The sequence below is a fragment of the Cibotium barometz genome, chromosome 46, assembly GCF_041138505.1.
Source record: "Cibotium barometz isolate CiBa-2024 chromosome 46, ASM4113850v1, whole genome shotgun sequence".
Classification (NCBI taxonomy): domain Eukaryota; kingdom Viridiplantae; phylum Streptophyta; class Polypodiopsida; order Cyatheales; family Cibotiaceae; genus Cibotium; species Cibotium barometz.
The window spans coordinates 17,052,465-17,073,012 of NC_141091.1; the positions used below are offsets into that span (position 1 = coordinate 17,052,465).

Consider the following 20,548-nt stretch of genomic DNA (forward strand, 5'->3'; position numbering starts at 1 on the left):
AGTTTAGGAGAAGGGAAGTCTCTATGTAACAACCAATTGCACCAAGGTTCTAAAAAGATACGATTCAAAATTCAAAAATCCTTGTTCAGCTCTGGTAGAGAAGCAAAACCACTTACTTCATATTTTCAACTTTTAGTCATAATTGGACTAAATTGCGTGTTCAGAATTGCCATTTCCATGTAAACCCAAGGTGAAAAAGGATTGATATAATGTTCACTAAAAATAGTTTCTGAAATTGCACCCAAGGGCCCTTTTTAAAGGCCCTTTGTGAAGCATCCTCAACATAACTAGAAAAGGGTCACAATCCAAGCAACAAAGGAAGCTCTCAAAAAGCAAAAGGGCAGAGTCAAGGTCGAGGTGGCCAAAAAGCAAGAAGATCCAATTCGAACAGAGCACTCTCTGAGCTTCCTTGTGTATGCCGTTGATCAGAGAACTGTAGTGGAAACCTAGCTGTAGAGGACCTAGAGGGCTCTGAGCGATGGAGGGCGCTGCGACGCGCTCGGACCTAGACAGATTGGAGAGGAAGGTGGACGAAGGGGTGGGCAACGTCGCAGAGTACCTCGCCCTCTTGCGCAAGTTCAAACTCCGTCGCTCAGAGAAAGTAGCCACCCATGGCTCCGCCCTTCTTAATGACTCCTCAGCGCGCAGAAAGCTTGGTTCTGAAGGTCAAATCCCGCGATCTGGACTTTCTAATCTTCCCTTAATCATGATTATGTCTAAAAGGCATGGGATTGCATCATGGATTTTTGAATGAATAAAGCCGATATTAAGAATGGGGGCTACATGAGCATGCTTTACCTTCAGGCTAATGTCAAATTTAGGGTTTTTTTTTTGGTTTTTTTTTGTGAGGGCTCTCCCAGGTAAACTTCTGGATGGATTTATCTGCTGGCTTATGTCAAATTTAGGGGTTTTTGGTGATGGGTTTGCATATTCAGATGGTCCTTGTTTTTAATTGATTTGCCTGTAGCATAAGAGTTTGCTCTCCATGACCTTTCCACATGGACCAGTAAAATAATCCAGTTGATATGGGTTTACAGGCAGGCTAATGCCAAATTCATGGCTCTTGTGGGGAGTAAGACACATGGGTTTGCTTTACATTTCCAGAATAATTGCTGGAAGATTGGAAATATAATTTTCTGTGACAATATTTATTTATTTATTTATTTGGGGGGGGGGCTTTCATGTGAAAACTATGCTTTTGTTTTAAAGAGTGGATAACACTTCTTTGGGTTTTCCCCATGCACAAAGCCTGCTATTAAGTAGTAATGCAAGATTGCACAGGAAAGAAAAAGATCCCTTTGCTATCGTAGAGAAGTGCACAGCCATTGCGAATTCTTGTACGTATGTAGGGATGGTGCCAAGGCACATTTTGGCTTTTATTACTGGGAAATGCATGGCATTAGTGCCAATGGGTGCTAGTTCAGCGTTGTGGGCTTCTGACTTGCCCGAGTTTGAATCCCCGCTGGTATTGTGGCTGCTTTGTGGTCACAAGTTGTAATGTCTTCGGGTGGGAAACCGAGTTGCTGTCAGGCGGGTGCCAAATTGAGATTACAGAAGGATCTACTCAAGGAAAAGGGGAGAAAAAACCATGGCATTAGTGCACAGAAACAATGGCGATGTATACACCTAAAACTGCAACTTGCAAGGATACATGTATCAGCTTTGGAAACGCTAAATGTCCCTGGTGTGGTGCTTTAGAGGCTGGGAGAGTGGAAAAGGTGGTGAGGAATGGCTGCCACAGGCAATGGTTGATAGCGATGGAGAATGGTGAATGGGGAGGGTCTTGCTCATGGCAGCTGGAATTTTACCACGACTGCTAATATTAGAAGCTAAGAAGCTGGATCAATCTAGTGCGCAAAGTTTGGGCCTGGTGTATTATGATCGGCCCTTCCCACCTGTGAGGACCTATTATCAATGTGTCATTGCTTATGTCATCCCATGACATCATTGTCACATCATTGTGATGTCATCAGCACGCCATGCATCATGCCACATCAGCATGGTCATGGCACTGCTTCTTAACATTTTTTGAGAGCGGTTTTCTGGGTTTGAGCAAGGGGAGCTAAAAGGTCATTTTGAAGGGTTTGAGTGCTATGAATTTGGAGAGATAAACCTCTTAAGTTTTGGGAGGACTATCGGTAGACAAATTTTGGAATTTTCCTCATAAACCTAGTGAATCTGTGCATGTATAATTTCATTTGGTGGAAAGTGGGTTTTGCAATTTTCCTCATAAACCTAGTGAATCTGTGCATGTATAATTTCATTTGTTGGAAAGTGGGTTTGTCAGGTGTTTTAAAGTGGATTTTTGAGATTTAATCGACTCTGCAACTTGAAGCTTAAATCAGCAATACTAGGTTGGGAACTTTATGATGACTTGCATATTTTAACCATTCCAATGTAATTTGGGCAAGACTTGGGAAATTTATAGATATTTGAATTGGGATATTTGGGGGGAGTGTTTGGCTATATAAATCTTGGATACTTAAGGGGACAAGATGTGTCAAGAAATCTGTGATTCTCATAGAATATGCAAGTGTGAGTGCGGGGTAATACATGAAAGTAAGAAACTTAAAAGTCCATATAGAGCAATGACATCTTACTTATTTGATCGAGAATTACATGGACCTAGTAAACTAGAAGATGAGGCTACCCTTTTGTCAAAATCCCCTAGTGTCAAAAGTTTTCTGAGAGTTTCACACCAGTTCTTCAAAGGCGCTTGTTTCCTCCAAATGAAGAAGACCCCATCCCAAAGAAAGAAAGCTCATTGCAATATGTACTGGGTAAGAAACACAGATGGTTGGATAATTTCATCAAAGGCGTGGGTAAGAAACACAAATGGTTGGAAACTTTCATCATCAAAGGCGTGGATCTCTTGATCTAGGGAGTGGTTTATGAACCCTCTTGGATCCTGTGACATGCATATGCTTATGGAAAGAGTTGTATTCATGATGACATATTTTCATGTTTTGTAAATGATTTATAAAGCATTGTATCTTTTTCAATTTTCATTAGTCTGTGGAGTTGAGACGGATCCTAATGCGATGGTTAGTCCGGCATCTATGTGGAGCATGTGCACTTCTGCAGAAGTGTTTGTAGTACTCTGTGGAGTTGAGATGGACCCCATTGCGGTGGCTAGTCTGGCCTATGCATTTGTAGAGCATGAGTACTTATTCAGAAGTGTGTTGCAGAACTCTGCGGAGTTGATGTAGCTTTGAGATCTTGTGGGATCCTCAGACATGCTACCACTGTTGTGGAAGACCTGGGTAGGAGTCTCTGCATCCTCGGGGGTGGTTGGGTCACAGGTGGTACGAGTTTTTGTGGGAGTGTATTCTCAGATGATATGAATAAAATGATTATGTTTTTGGGAACATTGCAAGATTGTGCTGTTTTGTCTTATGTGAAATTCTTGAACATTGTGCTCGTTTTTAAGTATGGATGTTGAAGTAATGTAGTGAGGCTTTAAACACGAGAATGCATTTTCATCAAGTGTTAAAATGAAATTTTTGCTGGTGTAATTCTGGTTTCACTGTGTTAAGCGTGCAATACCTTTAATCTAGTTATTGCTGAATTAGGTGGGGCATGAGCATATTAGGCGACATGTATGTCCACATTATGTGGATTTTGGTGCAGTGCCAGAATTGATAGATATGTCGGTGTGCGTGATCGAGAATTTTTATGAGCCTTAGTTGCACTTTAAATGAGTGTATGCCTAGAGCTTTTGTCAATGCAGGGCAGCAGATTTGGGAGAATGGCAGCCTCTATGTATCAAATAGTCGTACCCAAATAAAAAATTTGGCAGGCCCTTTGTGGAGTCACCCTTAACATGACTAGAAGGGTTAACAGTCCGAGCACAAATTTTTGTGTGAGTAGGCTCAGGCGCTCACATGATACTTAGCCCGGCTGGCATTTGATGTTCAAAGTTGCCCATCTGCTATTGGATCCCTATCAGATCCTCAAATGAAGATAATGCTTGTCTGGATCAGTCATCCAGGGTTTCTCCTCATATCAAGGTCCTTACAGTATGGGCTAGCTGGAATCTGATCACTCTCATGATCGAATGCTATTCCTTCTTATGACTCATGTGAGGGTCTGATAATATGTCTATCATATTTGCAAAGTCTCAAAAGTTATGGCCAACAAATTATATCTACTCTTCATAAACATGAATCGCCATTATGGCTACCAAAATCTCTCTTTTGCAGTTGAGGGCTTCCCAAAGCATGTAGAGCTACTATGGAGTGCACCTTCCACTCTACACGATTATCATCAATCATGCTACCTTTTTCCGTAATAATGAGAAAAGCAAAGATCAAAACAGAAGCTGGAGAAAAGGAAGAATAAAGAAATGCCTGGAAAGGTCACCATAGTTAATGATAATGGAAAGTGTTATAGCCAAGAGAGGAAGCCGTTATGTGCTCAGAGCTCTTTTGCTATTTAGTATAGGACACTGACAAAAATGTTGGGGATCAAACATGTGGATTTGAGAAGTATTTGGGATTATGCTCTTGTTGGATGCCTTTTTTTATTCCGTATTCTCTCTGCTGGAATGCTATTTACCTGGTATGTGACATTGTAGAGAGTATAATCATAATCTTCTTTTTGGATTTTGGTAGTATGGACTGTTTATGAGCAAGTTGCGGTTGCTGCTATGGACTGTCAGTGTCTGGTTTTAGCTAAGGTATTTGATGGCATTTCACATTAGTATTAGGGAAGTTGATATGCACTCAGCGGTATGGATTCTTATTGCTCTTTCTTTTTATGTTGCATTTCCAGATGTGCATTGAGATGCTTCTTTCAAAGTTTCCGGATAGCGTTCGAGTAGGTGGGTGGCCTCTTTTGCTTTAATAAAATCATCGAGTGGTTATCTTTAGTATAAAAAAAGTATGGCCACCTTTTTTTGTCGCTCTGCACACACTATCCGTCCACACAAAAGAAAGGGAGCGGTGCTCAGCGTTGTACTCCTAATAATAAAACTTGAAATATCTCTTTGTTTGCTCTACTGTTTAATCTTCTCAAATGTTAAAATCTCACCTCAGGACGGCTGGAAGGTATGTGGTATGAAGCAAAAGGACAATGGCAACAAGCTGATAAAATCTACAGTCATCTTTTGGAAGTGCAGCCGTCAGATGCTGTAAGCTTTTTATCACCCTCTGTGTATATATGCTCTTTTCTATATCTCCTCTCTTGTTTGTAGCTTTGAGCTGATGTATTGTTGTGTTATATGTTTTAGTTTATCCATAAAAGGAAGGTTGCCATTGCCAAGGGTCAGGGCAACTTGGCTGGTGCTGTGGAAACTCTCAAACTATATCTGGACGTGTGAGTGGAACCTAATTCGTAAGGTTTTGTTGTCTGGATGGGCATATGCAAGTTTATCTATACATGCTTTGCAGAGATGTTTTTTTCTTGATAGTGACTTTTGATGCAGATTCATGGCAGACCATGATGCATGGAGGGAACTTGCCGAGATTTATGTCTCTTTACAAAAGTAAGACACCCTAATTCTTGTGATCAAGAGTCTTCAATTGCTTTTTTCTTTGTAGTGTTTAATGCAGGACTTACTATTGCTTAATGATATGCATCACCAAACTGAGTTTATTGTTGGAATTATCTAAGCCTCGGTGATGTGGGCTGTGTCAAGGTTGTTTTGGTGTGAATGCCCCTTATTAAGGGTTAGGTCAGAAGATAAGGCCTTGGTGCCCATAAATACATTGTACATGGTGTGAGTATTATCATTCATAATACAATCATCGTGTTTATGTGCAATCTCTCTATCTCACTTGAGTTCTATTGCATCTCTCTCTCTCTCTCTCTCTCTCCCTCTCTCTTCCTCTCTCTCTCTTCCATATCCATGTCTATGCTTCCACACACCATGGCTTGATCTCTCCACCTCTCCTTCCACTCCCACTCCCTCCTAGACCTGGCCATGTTTCCAACATGGTATTAGAGCTAGGCTCCATTCCATCACCAGGCTTCACTTTCTCCCCTTCTGCATTTTTAGGGTTGGTTTTTTAGGGTTTTTACATTTTTAGGGTTTCTGCATTTTCAGCCTTCCATGAGCATCTGTGCGTTTTTCTCTTCATGAGCCACCCCCTTCATATGCTGCGTGTTTTCTCTCTCTTCACACATGCGCTTTTCTGATCTGATGCGCCCCCATCTGCTGTGCTTTTTTTGACCTCATATGGCAGTCCATATATGTTGTATTTTTCTCACGATGACCATCATACGAGCTGCGTTTTCTACTCAGTTCTTATGCTGTGTTTTCTGTTATGAGTCGCCTCTCATCATGCGTGTTATATGCTGCATTTCAGACCAGCAATAACCAGCCCATATAGCAGCCTCATCATGTTGCGTTTCTGGCCCTATTAACAGCCCATACAAGTCAGCTTTTTTTTCCATAAAAAATCCCATGCTTCAACCAGTTTGTACTCAACGTTTTGCTCTCATGAGGTGTTCCTTGCTATGACCAGCATACAATCAGCATTTTCTTCATCACAAGGACCCACTCCTATGCTACGCAAGAAATGACACGAATCTGCAACTTTAACAGTCAGCCTATGTTTGCTAAAGTCATCAACAAGGAGGATTCTACAAAGATTTGAAGCATGGAGGAATTCTTCATCGACATCATCTACAATATGTGCAGTACCTTTTAGATGGTTCTTTGGTAAGAGATTCAATGGATCAATCTTGCTTTGTTTCCTTGAAGGAGGTGTCATGTGCACAGTGTGTATCTACCGTGTGCTACACGCACGCAAGACTAGTTTCGAGGCTTGGGGAAGCTTGGAACTAGGCAGGCTGATTGACGAGTTGAGTTAGGGATAAACTAACGGGCGGGCGCTGAAGTATGGATGGGCGGACGCCCAAGTATGGACGCCCGATGACCGGCCAAGAGCCTATAAAAGGGTGGCCTAGGTTAGTTATTGGGATATAGAGAATCTCGCGAGTTTGTGAGAGCTCTATGGTCTTGGAGCCTGGATCTAGTGCAGACGTGCATCTGCTTTAAGCAGCCGAGGCCGGCAGCAATCTCGAGGCCCGCGAGGGCAGCTTCGTGGCGGTATGGGACGTCGTGAGGAGGATATTGGTGAAACCGATCCCGTCAAGTGGGAAAGACTCCGTTGGACACCCACACGCGCAATAGCACAACTTAATACCACAATTTGAAATGAACAACTTAATAACAACTCAAATGGACACCAGCACTGGGGCCGGAATGGGCCGACCCCCCCCTCAATATATGATATATTTATTGGGAGTATTTAACAAATACAATGCTCCATGGGTTCCAAGAACCAGATGATGTCCATGTATAAATGAATACAGTATCAAACAAATAGCTCGAAGTAGATATTTGAAGCAGAACGACCACTAGTGTGGTCCAGTCTCTACGGTCCTGTGCTTTCACTGGACTCCGCGGAGAGCGCCCAACTGGTGTTCCAGGACCACGCACAAACAGGCGCTCCCGTACTAACGCCTGGCTCTCCCGATCTCAGCACCTTTGGACCGAGGTTCTCCAATAGCTTGGACTACCCGGCACCGAACGGGTGTTGCCGTGGAGAGAGTCTCTTAACAGATTTATCACAAAATTACCTTACTTAAATCTGAAAATTCACTTACTTGAGATGGCAGATGGAAGACCAATACCCGAGGTATCGGTAGCTACTTGAGAGAGACACCAGATGTAACCTCTTGAAGAAGGAAGACGCCGCCTATGGAAAGGAAGTGCAACCACCTGTCGTGCAGGACACGACCACCTCCTTGTGAAGGAGGAAGCATAGGAGGAGTTGCCTTTGGATAGATTGAACGGTCCACTGGAAATGGAGAAACAGTTGCCAGTTTGCAGAGTATAGCTGCCAGTTGCCTAGATGTAGGAACACAAGGATGGCCCACGCCTGCCTACAAGAGAACAAGGCATCGCAGCCTGAAGGTATGCAGCTGCCTTCGTGTGGAAGAAAGGGGCGCCTGGCTGAGTCACCTGGCTGCAGCTTGGGTGAGTATGGTCAGCCTGAGGAGTGGCGGCCAACTGGAGGAGCATGCGCAGCAGTTTAGGTGGTGGCAGTCGCCTTTGGATGCAAAGCACCACTTGTTGGAGATGTACACGCAGCCTGAGAGTAGAGAGAGAAGCACTTGCTTGCAAGGGGAAAAAGGCGACTGGCTGCTGCTTGTATTGGCCGCCTGCAGAGGATCACGTAGCCTGTTGGGAAATAGGTGCAGCCGCCTGGGAGAGTATAGAAGTGCAGAGTAAACAGCTGCGTGAAGTGCAGAGTAAACAGCCGCCTGAACTTGCTCAGCCGTCTTCAAGAGATGAAGCGCAGCACAACCAAGGGTGATGGAGGTGCACCAATCGTCCCTCCAAAGGTGGTCGTGGAGCTTTTTTTAAAATTAAGGATGGAGGAGGAGTGAACAAATAGTGCTGGCTAGCTCCCTACGCTTGCATGTGGGCGGCCAGCTCTTTGGGAGTGTGGGTAGGTGACCATGCACCCACCCCCACACACTCACTTAAGGGGGCTCCCCACCTTGGCCCCTAAGTGGGTGCCCACTTTTAAGTGAGTTTGAACAAATGACCTTATAAAACAAAGGTTAAAATATGAAATATTAAAACATGTGCAATATACTTACCACCTGTTCACATGCACCAAAACTCGTCAGAAGACAGAGCAGACTTCACGACTCACTGGCAGGCATCCCCGCTCAGTAAGTAACACACCAAGCAGGCAAACACAAAAATACAAGTCATGCGAAAACAGTTTCATACATGCAAAATATGAGTGCATGTGCAAATAGTATCATGGACATATCTCCCGTTCATGGAACAAGTACAAAATATCTGTCGGCACAAAAATGGCACGACTTAAAACATAAAAACCTGGTCTTCCTATGGAGTGACAGTCCCATAGGTAAGACACAGTTCCAGGCACGAGCCTCCCTATGGAGTGACAGTCCCATAGGTAAGACACGGCACAAATACTGGCTCTTCCATGGTGTGACAATCCCATGGGTCGAACACAGTCCAGGTCATACACGGGTGGCACCAGTCTGGCTCCCGTCCATACGACACCATCATGCTAACACACGGGTGGCACCAGTCTGGCTCTCGTCCATGTCAGCAAAATACTGGCCTCTTCACATGAGACACTGGCCTGGCCTCAAGTGAACGAGACACAAAAACTGGAGATGGACCAAATGGTCGGCCAATTGGTGACATCCCCCCGGGCTTCTAAATAGTTGTCCTGAACTGAAAAGCCTCAAGATATGCCTGCAACCATAGTTGCAAACATTCGCGAATGCATGGTGTTGCAAACGTTTGCAAACGTTTGCAAACGTTTGCAGTTTGCATCCCTTTGCAAACTTGACCTGCAATTTCAAGTTTCAAGCTTTCAAGTTTTTCATTGTGTTTTCAAGCATTGACTTTGAACATTCTATTTATGCCCAAAAAATTTATTTTTTTAACCTGCCACGAATGCGAATGCATCCACCCTCAATGCATTCTTTTGCAAACTCGGCATTCTCGAATGCGAATGCACGAATGCAAAGAATGCTTGCAACTATGCCTGCAACAACTGTGGGTAATCAACAAAATAATCCTCATTTACCCACTTTGCATCAATAGGTAAATAATTCTTAAACTTCACAAGGTATCTCCTGGAAAGCTTCCCTGCAGGTAGCTTTCGCTCTTTGTGAAAAACAATCTGTTCTGGCTGGAGGATCTCCTCAAGCTCTTCAATCTCTGGCGGATCTTCTGTGACAGGCTCGTCAGGATCTGGCCCCACATATTTCCAAAATAGACTCACATGAATAGCATTGTGAATCTTCCAGTGACTAGGCAAAGCAAGCCTGTATGACACTTCATTGATCTTTTGAATCACCTTGAAGGGTCCATAATAGCGAGGAGAAAGTTTAGGATATGATCCTTCTCGTCCTGGCCTCTTCCGAAGCCTGGCTTTCTCAAATTTCAGCAAAACCCAATCACCTTCTTTGACTTCCATGTCCCTTCTATGCTTGTCAGCAGCCATTTTATGCTTATCCTGAGATCTTGCAATGGCTGTCCGCACCTGACCAAAGGCTACATCCAAGTCACGAACATATTCATCAGCTGCAAAAATCTCATCCTTTGTACGAAGGATGGGTGGCAATACCACTTTGCCATAGATAATCTCAAACGGAGCCTTTCCTGTGGAAGCATGGATCGTATTGTTGTAGGCAAACTCAACAAGTGGAAGATACTTCTCCCATGCAGTCTTTTGATCTGCCACATAACATTTCAACAAATCCAACACGGCTGAATTTGCAGCTTCACTTTGGCCATCCGTTTGGGGATGATAAGCTGATGAAAACTCAAGTTTAGTACCCATATTATCAAATAAAGCCCTCCAAAAGAGGCTCGTAGTCCTGGGATCTCTATCCCCAACAATGGATTTAGGCATACCATGATGCTTGAAAATATTAGCAAGAAAAAGCTTTACCATATGATTAGCTTTAATGGTTTTCTTGACGGGCAAGAAATGAGCTTGCTTGCTAAACCTGTCCACAATGGTCCAAATAGCATCATTCCCATGCTGGGATCTAGGCAAATCCATAATAAAATCCATAGTAATACTTTCCCAAGGTTGCGAGGAAATAGGCAATGGCTGAAGCAAACCTGGAGATTTTTGCCTATCAAATTTCACCTTTTGGCAAGTAATACATGCACGCACATAAGCCTCAATGTCTTTACGCATGGTTGGCCAAAAGAAATATCTCTGAATCATGCGAGTAGTTGTAACTCGCGGTGGGTGCCCAGGGGACTAGGGCCTTTGACACACTTGTTGATACCATCAATGCATATTAAAACACTTAAACATGGCCACAGCCTTAATACATATCCATCATCACTTTGCATAAAACATAAAAGCTGGACAAAACATCCACAAATGCTAAAAATGGAGCTTGCACGTGTGACACCGCAGAGAGGCCGGAATGGGCCGACCCCCCCCCTTGGAGTATTTTATTACCCAAGGAGAATAATATCATGTACAAGCTTTGAGGGCCTTACTCTCCCCATGGGAGATGCCGGATTATCCCTATACAAATGCCATAACACAGCCCAACACAAGGCTACCAAGCCGGAACATAGGCTGTAGAAATGCTGAGCCAACAATATAATCCATATATCTCCGTGTGGGTACTGATTCTTCCCCAAAAACCACGGGTCTTCATGCAATAGAGCTGGTACAGCAAGTACAACTCTCCATTCAGCCGGTATAGCAAGTACAATGGTTGGTACAACATGTACAGTGGCTGGTACAGCCGGTACGGTGGCTGGTACAGCAAGTACAACAAGTATAGAAGCTGGTACAATCGGTACAATGGGTGGTACAGCAAGTACAAAAGTTGGTACAGCCAGTACAAGGGCTGGTACAGCTTGTACAACAAGTACAAATGCTGGTACAACAAGTGCAATGGCTAGAAATCATAATAAATGATTAAATACCCTTGCCTTCAGTATTTCTTCGCGATGGAAGCCTCCAAAGTAGTCCCCAACAGCTGGTATTCTTCATGGGCAGCCTTCAAGTGAGAGAGAAAGAGAGTAGCCATCATTAGGGCAACCTGTAACGGTGGTAGAGGCTAGTGTGGAGCAAGAGAGCCTCTATTAATGAAGAGAGAGGGCTCCAATTTATAGATTTGGGCCTCCCATGAGCTAAAATGGCAAGAGAAGGCTACAATGACAAGTGGAGAGCCACACAATAGCTGAAGTGACAAGTGTGAGGCCACTTGTCTCACTTTGATCCATTTTCTAACAAGTGTCAGGCCACTTGTCTCACTTTGGTCCACTTTCTTGCCACATGTCCCAATCTAAGAGATGGGTCCTTCCATAAACTTTATCTCTAAAAATATCCCAATTGGTAGACCTTCTGTCATAGGCACTTTGCCAACTCTTGGTATCTGCTCAATTCCAGATGTAATGACGCGAACAGAATTTCCATCAGAGTCGGGCCAAAAATAGCAACTCTCCTAAATTCTAGGAGTGTGGTCCTTTGTATTCTAGGATAATCCCCCATTCCCAAAGCTTATACTTTCCAAATATTTAAACATCCTGGAGTCCACCAGACCCCTTTCAGACTGGGAAATGTCCAGGCTGGTGACAGTAGTGGGCATAATACCTCTATGACCAGCATAAGGTGGAGCATGACATTCGTCCATAACCTTTGGACGCAAATCCTTCACCACACATAGGCAATTATCCTTCATAATATAACCCTCGTTGATAACATAAGAGGCATGTGAATGACCAGCCATCAAATCAATCCATATATGGCAAAAATCAGCATCCAAATGGTACAAATCTCGCATAGCAGATAAGTCTCCATGAGAGGCCACTGAGACTGCAGCTACATAAGGCCTCCTGGATAATGCATCGGCCACCACATTTTTCTTTCTTGGAGTATGCACAATTTGAAAATGAAACATGGAAAGAAAGTTTGCCATTCTCATCTGCTTCTCCGAAAGCTTTGTTTGAGATAGAAAGTATCTCAAGCTTTGATGATCTGTCTTGACTACAAATTCAGCCCCAAGAAGATAATGTTTCCATATCTTTAGGGCATGAATTACAGCCAAGAGCTCTTTCTCATAGATATCTATATGAAGCTCAGCATCATGCAAACGACGGCTTTCGTATGCAACTGCATGCCCTTCTTGATTTAGAACAGCTCCTATGCAATCACCACAAGCATCACATTCAACTACGAATGACTTGTGCAAGTCAGGAACAATCAAAACTGGACCACATATGATAGCATGCTTGAGCTGCAAGAAAGCATCCTGTTCTTTTGAAGTCCATTTGAAAGTGATTTTCTTCTTTGTGAGATCATGTAGAGGAGTGGCAATCATGGCAAAATGCCGTATGAAACGTCTGTAATACGAACATAATCCCAGAAAACTACGTACTTGATGTATGTTTTGCAATTCGGGCCAATTCCGAATGGTCTCTATCTTTGCAGGATCCATTGTAACTCCATCTTTGGATACAATATGTCCCAGATAATGAATCTCTGAAAGGAAGAACTCACTTTTCTTGGCATTAATGAAAAGTTTGTGCTTCCGCAACTCTTCGAACACTGTGACCAAATGAGTTCTGTGTTCCTGCTCATTCTTGGAGAAAACCAAGATATCATCAAAAAATACTCCTGTGAATTTGCGATGGGGTCGGAATATCCTATCCATCATACGATTAAAAGTAGCAGGAGCATTAGTGAGACCAAAAGGCATTACCAAAAATTCATATAGTCCAAAGGCTGTCCTGAATGCAGTCTTATGGACATCTTGTGGAATCACTCGTACTTGGTGATAACCACTCTTCAAATCAAGTCGGCTGAAACAAGCCGAACCATCAAGCTTATCCAAAATATCATCAATACGCGGAATTGGGAATCTGTTCTTGATGGTAAGCTTGTTCAAAGCTCTATAGTCCACGCACATGCGGAATGAACCGTCCTTCTTTTGAACAAGAAGCACAGGAGAGCAGTAAGGTGAGGAACTGGGCTGAACCAAACCTTTCTCTAAAAGCTCGTTTACCTGCTTCATGATCTCTTCTTGTTGTGCAGCACTCACTCGGTATGCGGGTTTGTTGGGTGGAGAACCACCTGGCACAAGATCTATGCGGTGATCTTCGGGCCTTTGGGGAGGTAATTCTCCTGGCAAAGTATCAGCAAAACAGTCATTGAATGCATAAAGAAAATTCAGTCTATCATTAGACATAGCATCCACATTTTGATGATTTGGCACAAGGCTATCACGCACAAAAACCAAGTACGCAGAAAGACTCTTTTTGATTGCTTTATTAATTTGGATGTGTGATACAAGTGGGATGGAATCCCCTTCTTTGCCAGCATCAATAAAATGCATGCGGCCTTTATGCATAAAAGAAATCATATTAGACTTGTAGTCTTTGCGGGGCTCAAGTCTATGGTGCCACAGCTTGCCCAACAATACATCACATCCATTTAGTGGAGCAACTAGGAAATGTTCATTATCAAGGTAGCCCTGGATATGGATGCGCAACTTCCCTATCAATGGGGTAACCTGCACCTCTTTATCAATAAATGCAGCTTCGGCTTCAATCTGAGGTCCCATGTTCTCAACCTCAATACCCAATGCAGCTGCCGTTTGCATAGAGATGAAGTTATCGGTTGCACAGTCATCAAACATGAATAGTGCGGGCTGATCCTTGATTTGTTCCCAAGCCTTGCAAACCATTCGCTCTTTTGCATCATGACTTGTATTTTCTTGCACATCAGGAACTGCATGTACATTAGCCTTGGTCTGCTTGTCCTCGTGCTTAGGTTTGCGGTCAGGGCATTGTCGAAACATGTGGTCTTTACTACCACAAGAAAAGCATTTTCCATCCTTGGCATATTGCTCTCTTTGCTCCGGGGTTAAGCCGAATTTGTTCTTCCTTGGGCCTTGATCTTTAGATGTGTTATTTTCAGCTTTACCACCCTTGTAGGTCTCCCGGAAGTTCTTTTTAGGTGGCTGTCCATCCTTTTGCAGATTTGGGACAGCCTTGTCTTTCCCCTTTGAACCTCCTTGATCCTGTTTAATCTTGAGCACCAATTGCTCCGTAGCAAGAACAGAAGTTGTGAGCTGTTGCAAAGTATGTTTCGGGTGCAATTCAATGCCCGAACGATATGCTGGTTGCAGTCCGGAGCGAAACTTCCTCTTTCTTTCATCCTCAGTGATTTGCATAAAGGGAGTTACTTCCAGCAACACTTTCCAAAACTTGTTAACATACTGTTGCACGCTTTCATTATCTCTTTGCTCCAGCTTGTCCCACTTTTGAGTGAGAGTTTGCTCCGCATTTGGTGGCAAAAACTGAGCATAGAATCTGTCTTTAAATTCCTTCCAGGTGCAAATGGGATCCTTGGTGATCTTTTCAGTGATCCACCAATGAGCAGCAGTCCCTTTCAAAAACATGCTAGCATGGCGTACTTTAGATTTTTCGGTGAAGTCCTCATCGCTAAAAGTAATGTCGAACTGTGCCACAAATGCTAACACTTTAGAAGCATCATGCTCTCCATGAAAGACATCAAACTTAACAGATTTGTCACCTGCTTTAAATTCCTTCAGCTTTCTGGCATGAGGCTCATGGTCTTCTCTTTTTCTTTTCCCCTTATCCAACGGGCAGCCCTATCTGCATGGGCTCCATGGGCCGTCATAGAAGTTTCATGAGGCACGGTGGCATGTGCTCCACGAACTTGAAACTTAGATGCATGTGACTTTTTTGCATATGGCAATGTCTCTCCATGAGACAACTCAGAAGGCAAAATTTTTCTAGCAGCGGACCTGTCATCCTTACCATGGGATACATATCTTGAATGCATGTGACTTTCATGCCTTCCATGAGCACTAGCATACATGTACCTGTTAGGCTTTGTGCCTTGTGGAGAAGACGCATGACGAGAGGTGACTGTCACCTCTTCCTTTTGCATAAAAGATTTCAGCCTTTGAGATGCGGGATCTCCATGCTTCAAACAAGGTGGATTTTTGAATTTCAGCTCTCCGTCGTCCCCCTCTTTGATATCACCTTTGCGGAGGAGGTAGGCAAGTGCCAACTCCCTTGGCTTCTTGCCGATGGCCCACGCCTGCCTACAAGAGAACAAGGCATCGCAGCCTGAAGGTATGCAGCCGCCTTCGTGTGGAAGAAAGGGGCGCCTGGCTGAGTCACCTGGCTGCAGCCTGGGTGAGTATGCTCAGCCTGAGGAGTGGCGGCCAACTGGAGAAGAGCATGCGCAGCAGTTCAGGTGGTGGCAGTCGCCTTTGGATGTGATATGCAGCGGAAGTCTTTGTATTGGAAGATCCTGTCACACAATATGCTCACACCGTCTTTTGTATCCTGAGTTTCGTGAGTTTAGCAATCCATTTCAATACTTCAAACTTTAAAGAGATGAGAGAGAGAGATATGAGAACTGTACACCAGATTGGGTCCCGAATTACCCACTGAAGGGCCCCCTATCCCGATAACGAGATAGTATTTGCTTTATTTCTTTAGAGAGAATGACTTTGGACTGTAGATAAGCCGAACGCAAGATCTCGGAGGATCGGAGAGCGGCTGATCTGTACACTGCTGTAGAAACACCTCAATGACTTGATCTCGAGCCTATGCACTCTTCCCAAGGGCATGAGGAAGGGCTGCACACCTGAGGCTAAGAGAAGAAGAAGGTGGACTGTTCTACACACTGTTAGAATGCTGAAAACACATATGAATGCTGTGTTACCTTCACCAGATGACTGCTGAATGTGTGGATGATGCACAGAAGGCTGGACACTGATGCAAACAACAGATTCAGGGCTGGAAACTGCTGTAGACTGAACCTTCAGGGCTGGAATCTGCTGTGGACAGAAACGCTGAGGTGTGGAGAGGGCTGAGGACTGAAACGCATGAGAAACAGGGGACTGCAGGGCTGCTGTACGGCTGGAACAGAAACGCTGAAGAACTGCTGTACGGCTGTGCAAAAACGCAGGCTGCAATTGCTGAATCTGGCGTTGAACTGAGGATGAAGGGTATGCTGAATCTGGGCCTGAACTGAGTCTGAATCAGGGCTGAATGCAGGCACCTAGGGCTGGCTGAAGCTATGGATCTCAAGGGGCTAGAGAAGAAAGCTTATGGGCACTAGGGCTGGATTAGTCTTGGGCTGAAAGCAAGAAGGAGGAGAGCTCTTAGCACAATGAAGACTGAATGAGAAAAGAGGCTCTAGGCAAGCCTATTTATACTAACTGGAGGTTGGTCATTTAATAAAGTTAATATTTATAAATGCCCAATAAATAAATACTAATAAATATGGGAAAAATACCAAATAAATCCTAGTAAATTCCCTAAGGCTTCGGGGATGTTCTAAATGATGCACAGGCATATGAATGCATATTATGCAGGATGCAGAGTGCTTTCTGATGCAAACCCTAAGGCTTCTACTGACTCTACATGCATGAATGATTCTCTCCAAGTGGGTTAAGGGACTTGACTGACTGACTGACCCACTAAGGCTGAGGAATGACCTACGTAGCTCGTGCCTGACTTATCCTGGACTGAGGATGTACAATGGGGTCACGGTGTACGACAATTATCATCCTATTGGGTTCTAAAACTGTACAACTGCTGCACTTTTGATGATGAGCCATCTTGTCACCATGCACTGAGTGCAGAGTGCATGTGACATTGGATGCAAAGCACCACTTGTTGGAGATGTACACGCAGCCTGAGGGTAGAGAGAGAAGCACCTGCTTGCAAGGGGAAAAAGACGACTGGCTGCTGCCTGTATTGGCCGCCTGCAGAGGATCACGTAGCCTGCTAGGAAATAGGTGCAGCCGCCTGGGAGAGTATAGAAGTGCAGAGTAAACAGCCGCCTGAATTTGCTCAGCCGTCAGCAAGAGATGAAGCGCAGCACAACCAAGGGTGATGGAGGCGCACCAATCGTCCCTCCAAAGGTGGTCGTGGAGCATTTTTTTTTATTAAGGATGGAGGAGTAAACAAATAGTGCTGGCTGGCTCCCCACGCTTGCATGTGGGCGGCCAGCTCTTTGGGAGTGTGGGTAGGTGACCATGCACCCACCCCCACACACTCACTTAAGTGGGGCTCCCCACCTTGGCCCCTAAGTGGGTGCCCAAAGGGGGTACCCACTTTTAAGTGAGTGTGAACAAATGACCTTATAAAACAAAGGTTAAAATATGAAATATTAAAACAACATGTGCAATATACTTACCACCTGTTCACATGCACCAAAACTCGTCAGAAGACAGAGCAGACTCCACGACTCACTGGCAGGCGTCCCCGCTCAGTAAGTAACACGTCAAGCAGGCAAACACAAAAATACGAGTCATGCGAAAACAGTTTCATACATGCAAAATATGAGTGCATGTGCAAATAGTATCATGGACATATCTCCCGTTCATGGAACAAGTACAAAATATCTGTCGGCACAAAAATGGCACGACTTAAAACATAAAAACCTGGTCTTCCTATGGAGTGACAGTCCTATAGGTAAGACACAGTTCCAGGCACGAGCCTCCCTATGGAGTGACAGTCCCATAGGTAAGACACAGTTCCAGGCATGAGCCTCCCTATGGAGTGACAGTCCCATAGGTAAGACACTGCACAAATATTGGCTCTTCCATGGCGTGACAATCCCATGGGTCGAACACAGTCCAGGTCATACACGGGTGGCACCAGTCTGGCTCTCGTCCATACGACACCATCGTGCTAACACACGGGTGGCACCAGTCTGGCTCTCGTCCATGTCAGCAAAATACTGGCCTCTTCACATGAGACACTGGCCTGGCCTCAAGTGAACGAGACACAAAAACTGGAGATGGACCAAATGGTCGGCCAATTGGTGACAATTGGTCGGTACGTCAACCTAGTTAGCTCAGCTCGTGGCTCGGTGGGGACAGCCAAGACTGTGGGCTCGCCCACGGCTGTCATGGTTGGGAGGTGAGTCAGGCGCCTAGGCCTGCGCCGCTTTGTGGGCAGGCTTACGTGAGGGCTGGCGCAGACCGCTTACACGTGCACAGGCGTCGGCGGGACATCTAGCGCCGGCTGCAGTTGTCGACGGGGCAGAAGGTGACGCCAGCAGCACACCGACGGCTAATCCAGGAGGAGAAAAAAAAAAAACAAGGAAAGCATACGTTTTTTTGGGACTTTCGTTTTTTTTAAGTTTAATTAAAAAAAAAAAAGGTTTAAAAACTCCTCCAAGGTTTCAAAGGTTTTTTTTAATAAAAAAAGAACCTAGAATATATATATATATATATATAAACACAAAAGCAAAGCAAAAGCTAAGCCTAGCTTTTGGGGCTATCTTTATAAACCCCTTAAGTGGGCTTCTTGCCATACATCTCTCAAGTTTTCAAGCTCTCAAGCGCTCAAGTTCACTCGCACTTTTGTTGTGCAAAGATCAAATTTTCTCTCCACGTACCCTCTTCACGATGTCAACCCAAGAATCGGAGTTGGAGCCCCTTGTGGAACGCGAAGGCTTGCCGGCTATGGAAGGTACCGATGCCGATCTTTTTGACGATTTTGTGTCAAAATCAGATTTCCAGGAGTTCAAAGTAGCTCTCGAAGCTTCTTCGACGGAACGTCAGGCACAAATCGCAGCCCAGATGCAAGCTTTGCAGAACTCCATCGCTCTATTGACCACTACCCTCTCTACTTTCTCGGATATGGATACCTTGGCTTCTGCTTTAGGTCCCAACATTACTCCGGAACCGTTCGGGAGCGAGCAAAAGCAGCGCACCAAGGAGATCATGGACACGTGGCTACAGAAGTGGCAAGTTCACTTTCAGTTTCATCCATATGATGACGGAAAGAAGATCCAGTTAGCAGCAAGTTTCCTGTCCGGCAAAGCTTTGCTTTGGTGGAAGGAACTCAACCCTAAGCCAACGACTTGGACACAATTCGAAGACGTCTTCAAGAAAGAATTCCTCAAGAAAGAAGATGATTATGATGTTGTTGCCCGGTTTTCAGCTTTGACCATGACCGTGCAGCACCTCACTTATGAGGTCTACCTCCAGAAGTTTCGTGACTTGCAGATGAAAGCTACAAAGATGGATCCCACTACTCTTTTGGGGTTTTTCGTAGCTGGTTTACCAGACTCGTACCGATTACAGGTTAAAAATAACAAATGTAAAACATTGGACGAGGCTATTCATTCAGCTCGTATCTATGATGATACAATGGTCTCTTCCAAGTCGAAACCCGTTACAGTAGGGGAACAAGCATAAAAGGAAGTTCTTCGCACCTATGGCTAACACGACAGAAGGAAAGTCTTCGGACCAACCTTCGAAGAGTTCCAGTTCAACACCAGCGAAGAAGAAACGACTCCTTAGGGCTTTAAAGCTCAAGAAGGAAGGACGTTGTTTTATCTGCGAAGAAAAAGGGCACATGCGTAACGAGTGCCCAAAGCAAAAGGGTGCCAAGACAAACGTAGGACCCAAGCCAAAGGTAGCTAACCAGTTATCTTTGACAGGTACGTCAATAATTGTACTTTCTCGCCCTAGTACTTGTTCTGATTGTCTGTTCAATTCTAAAGTATTTGGCTTGCATGATCTTTTCTGAGTTTATGGAGAAGTGAATGGCGATAAAATTCACATTCTTTTAGACCCTGGCAGTTCACACAACTTTGTTAACTACAAACTTGTGCAAAAATTGAGTCTTGATACGACACTTAGCGACCATACCTATGAGGTACGTCTACGTGCGGGAAGGCAAGTTTGGGATCGCAAGGTGGAGATGCTTCCAATCCAGATTCAGGACTACAAAGACACTCTGGAATGCTATGTTATGCATCTAGAAAATGTAGACTTGTTATTAGGGATTGAGTGGTTTAAGACTCTTGAAGTCTGGATAGATTGGTCTAGTCATATTTTTTCTTTTCAGCATAAGGACACCCAGTATAGTATTTTAGGTGATTGTATTCATCCCTCTCAGGGACCTCTTGTAAATACAATTGATTTTGGAAATATAATGGATTCTTCTTTGTATACCGCTTTCCATTGTGTCTTGATTCCACTTTCTTCATTTCTCATA

General features: G+C 44.3%; 1 protein-coding gene across 1 annotated transcript in view; it reads left to right on the plus strand.

The window, feature by feature from the left end:
* Positions 1 to 323: 323 nt before the first annotated feature.
* LOC147611940 (uncharacterized) overlaps positions 324 to 20,548 on the plus strand; it is a 50,064-nt gene continuing 29,839 nt past the window's right edge. The window contains exons 1-6 of the mRNA XM_086783804.1: positions 324 to 665; positions 4,614 to 4,678; positions 4,774 to 4,822; positions 5,037 to 5,131; positions 5,231 to 5,316; positions 5,426 to 5,485. Coding sequence (XP_086639930.1) covers positions 479 to 665; positions 4,614 to 4,678; positions 4,774 to 4,822; positions 5,037 to 5,131; positions 5,231 to 5,316; positions 5,426 to 5,485 — 542 coding nt within the window. The 5' untranslated portion in view covers positions 324 to 478. The remainder of the gene's footprint in view (positions 666 to 4,613; positions 4,679 to 4,773; positions 4,823 to 5,036; positions 5,132 to 5,230; positions 5,317 to 5,425; positions 5,486 to 20,548) is intronic.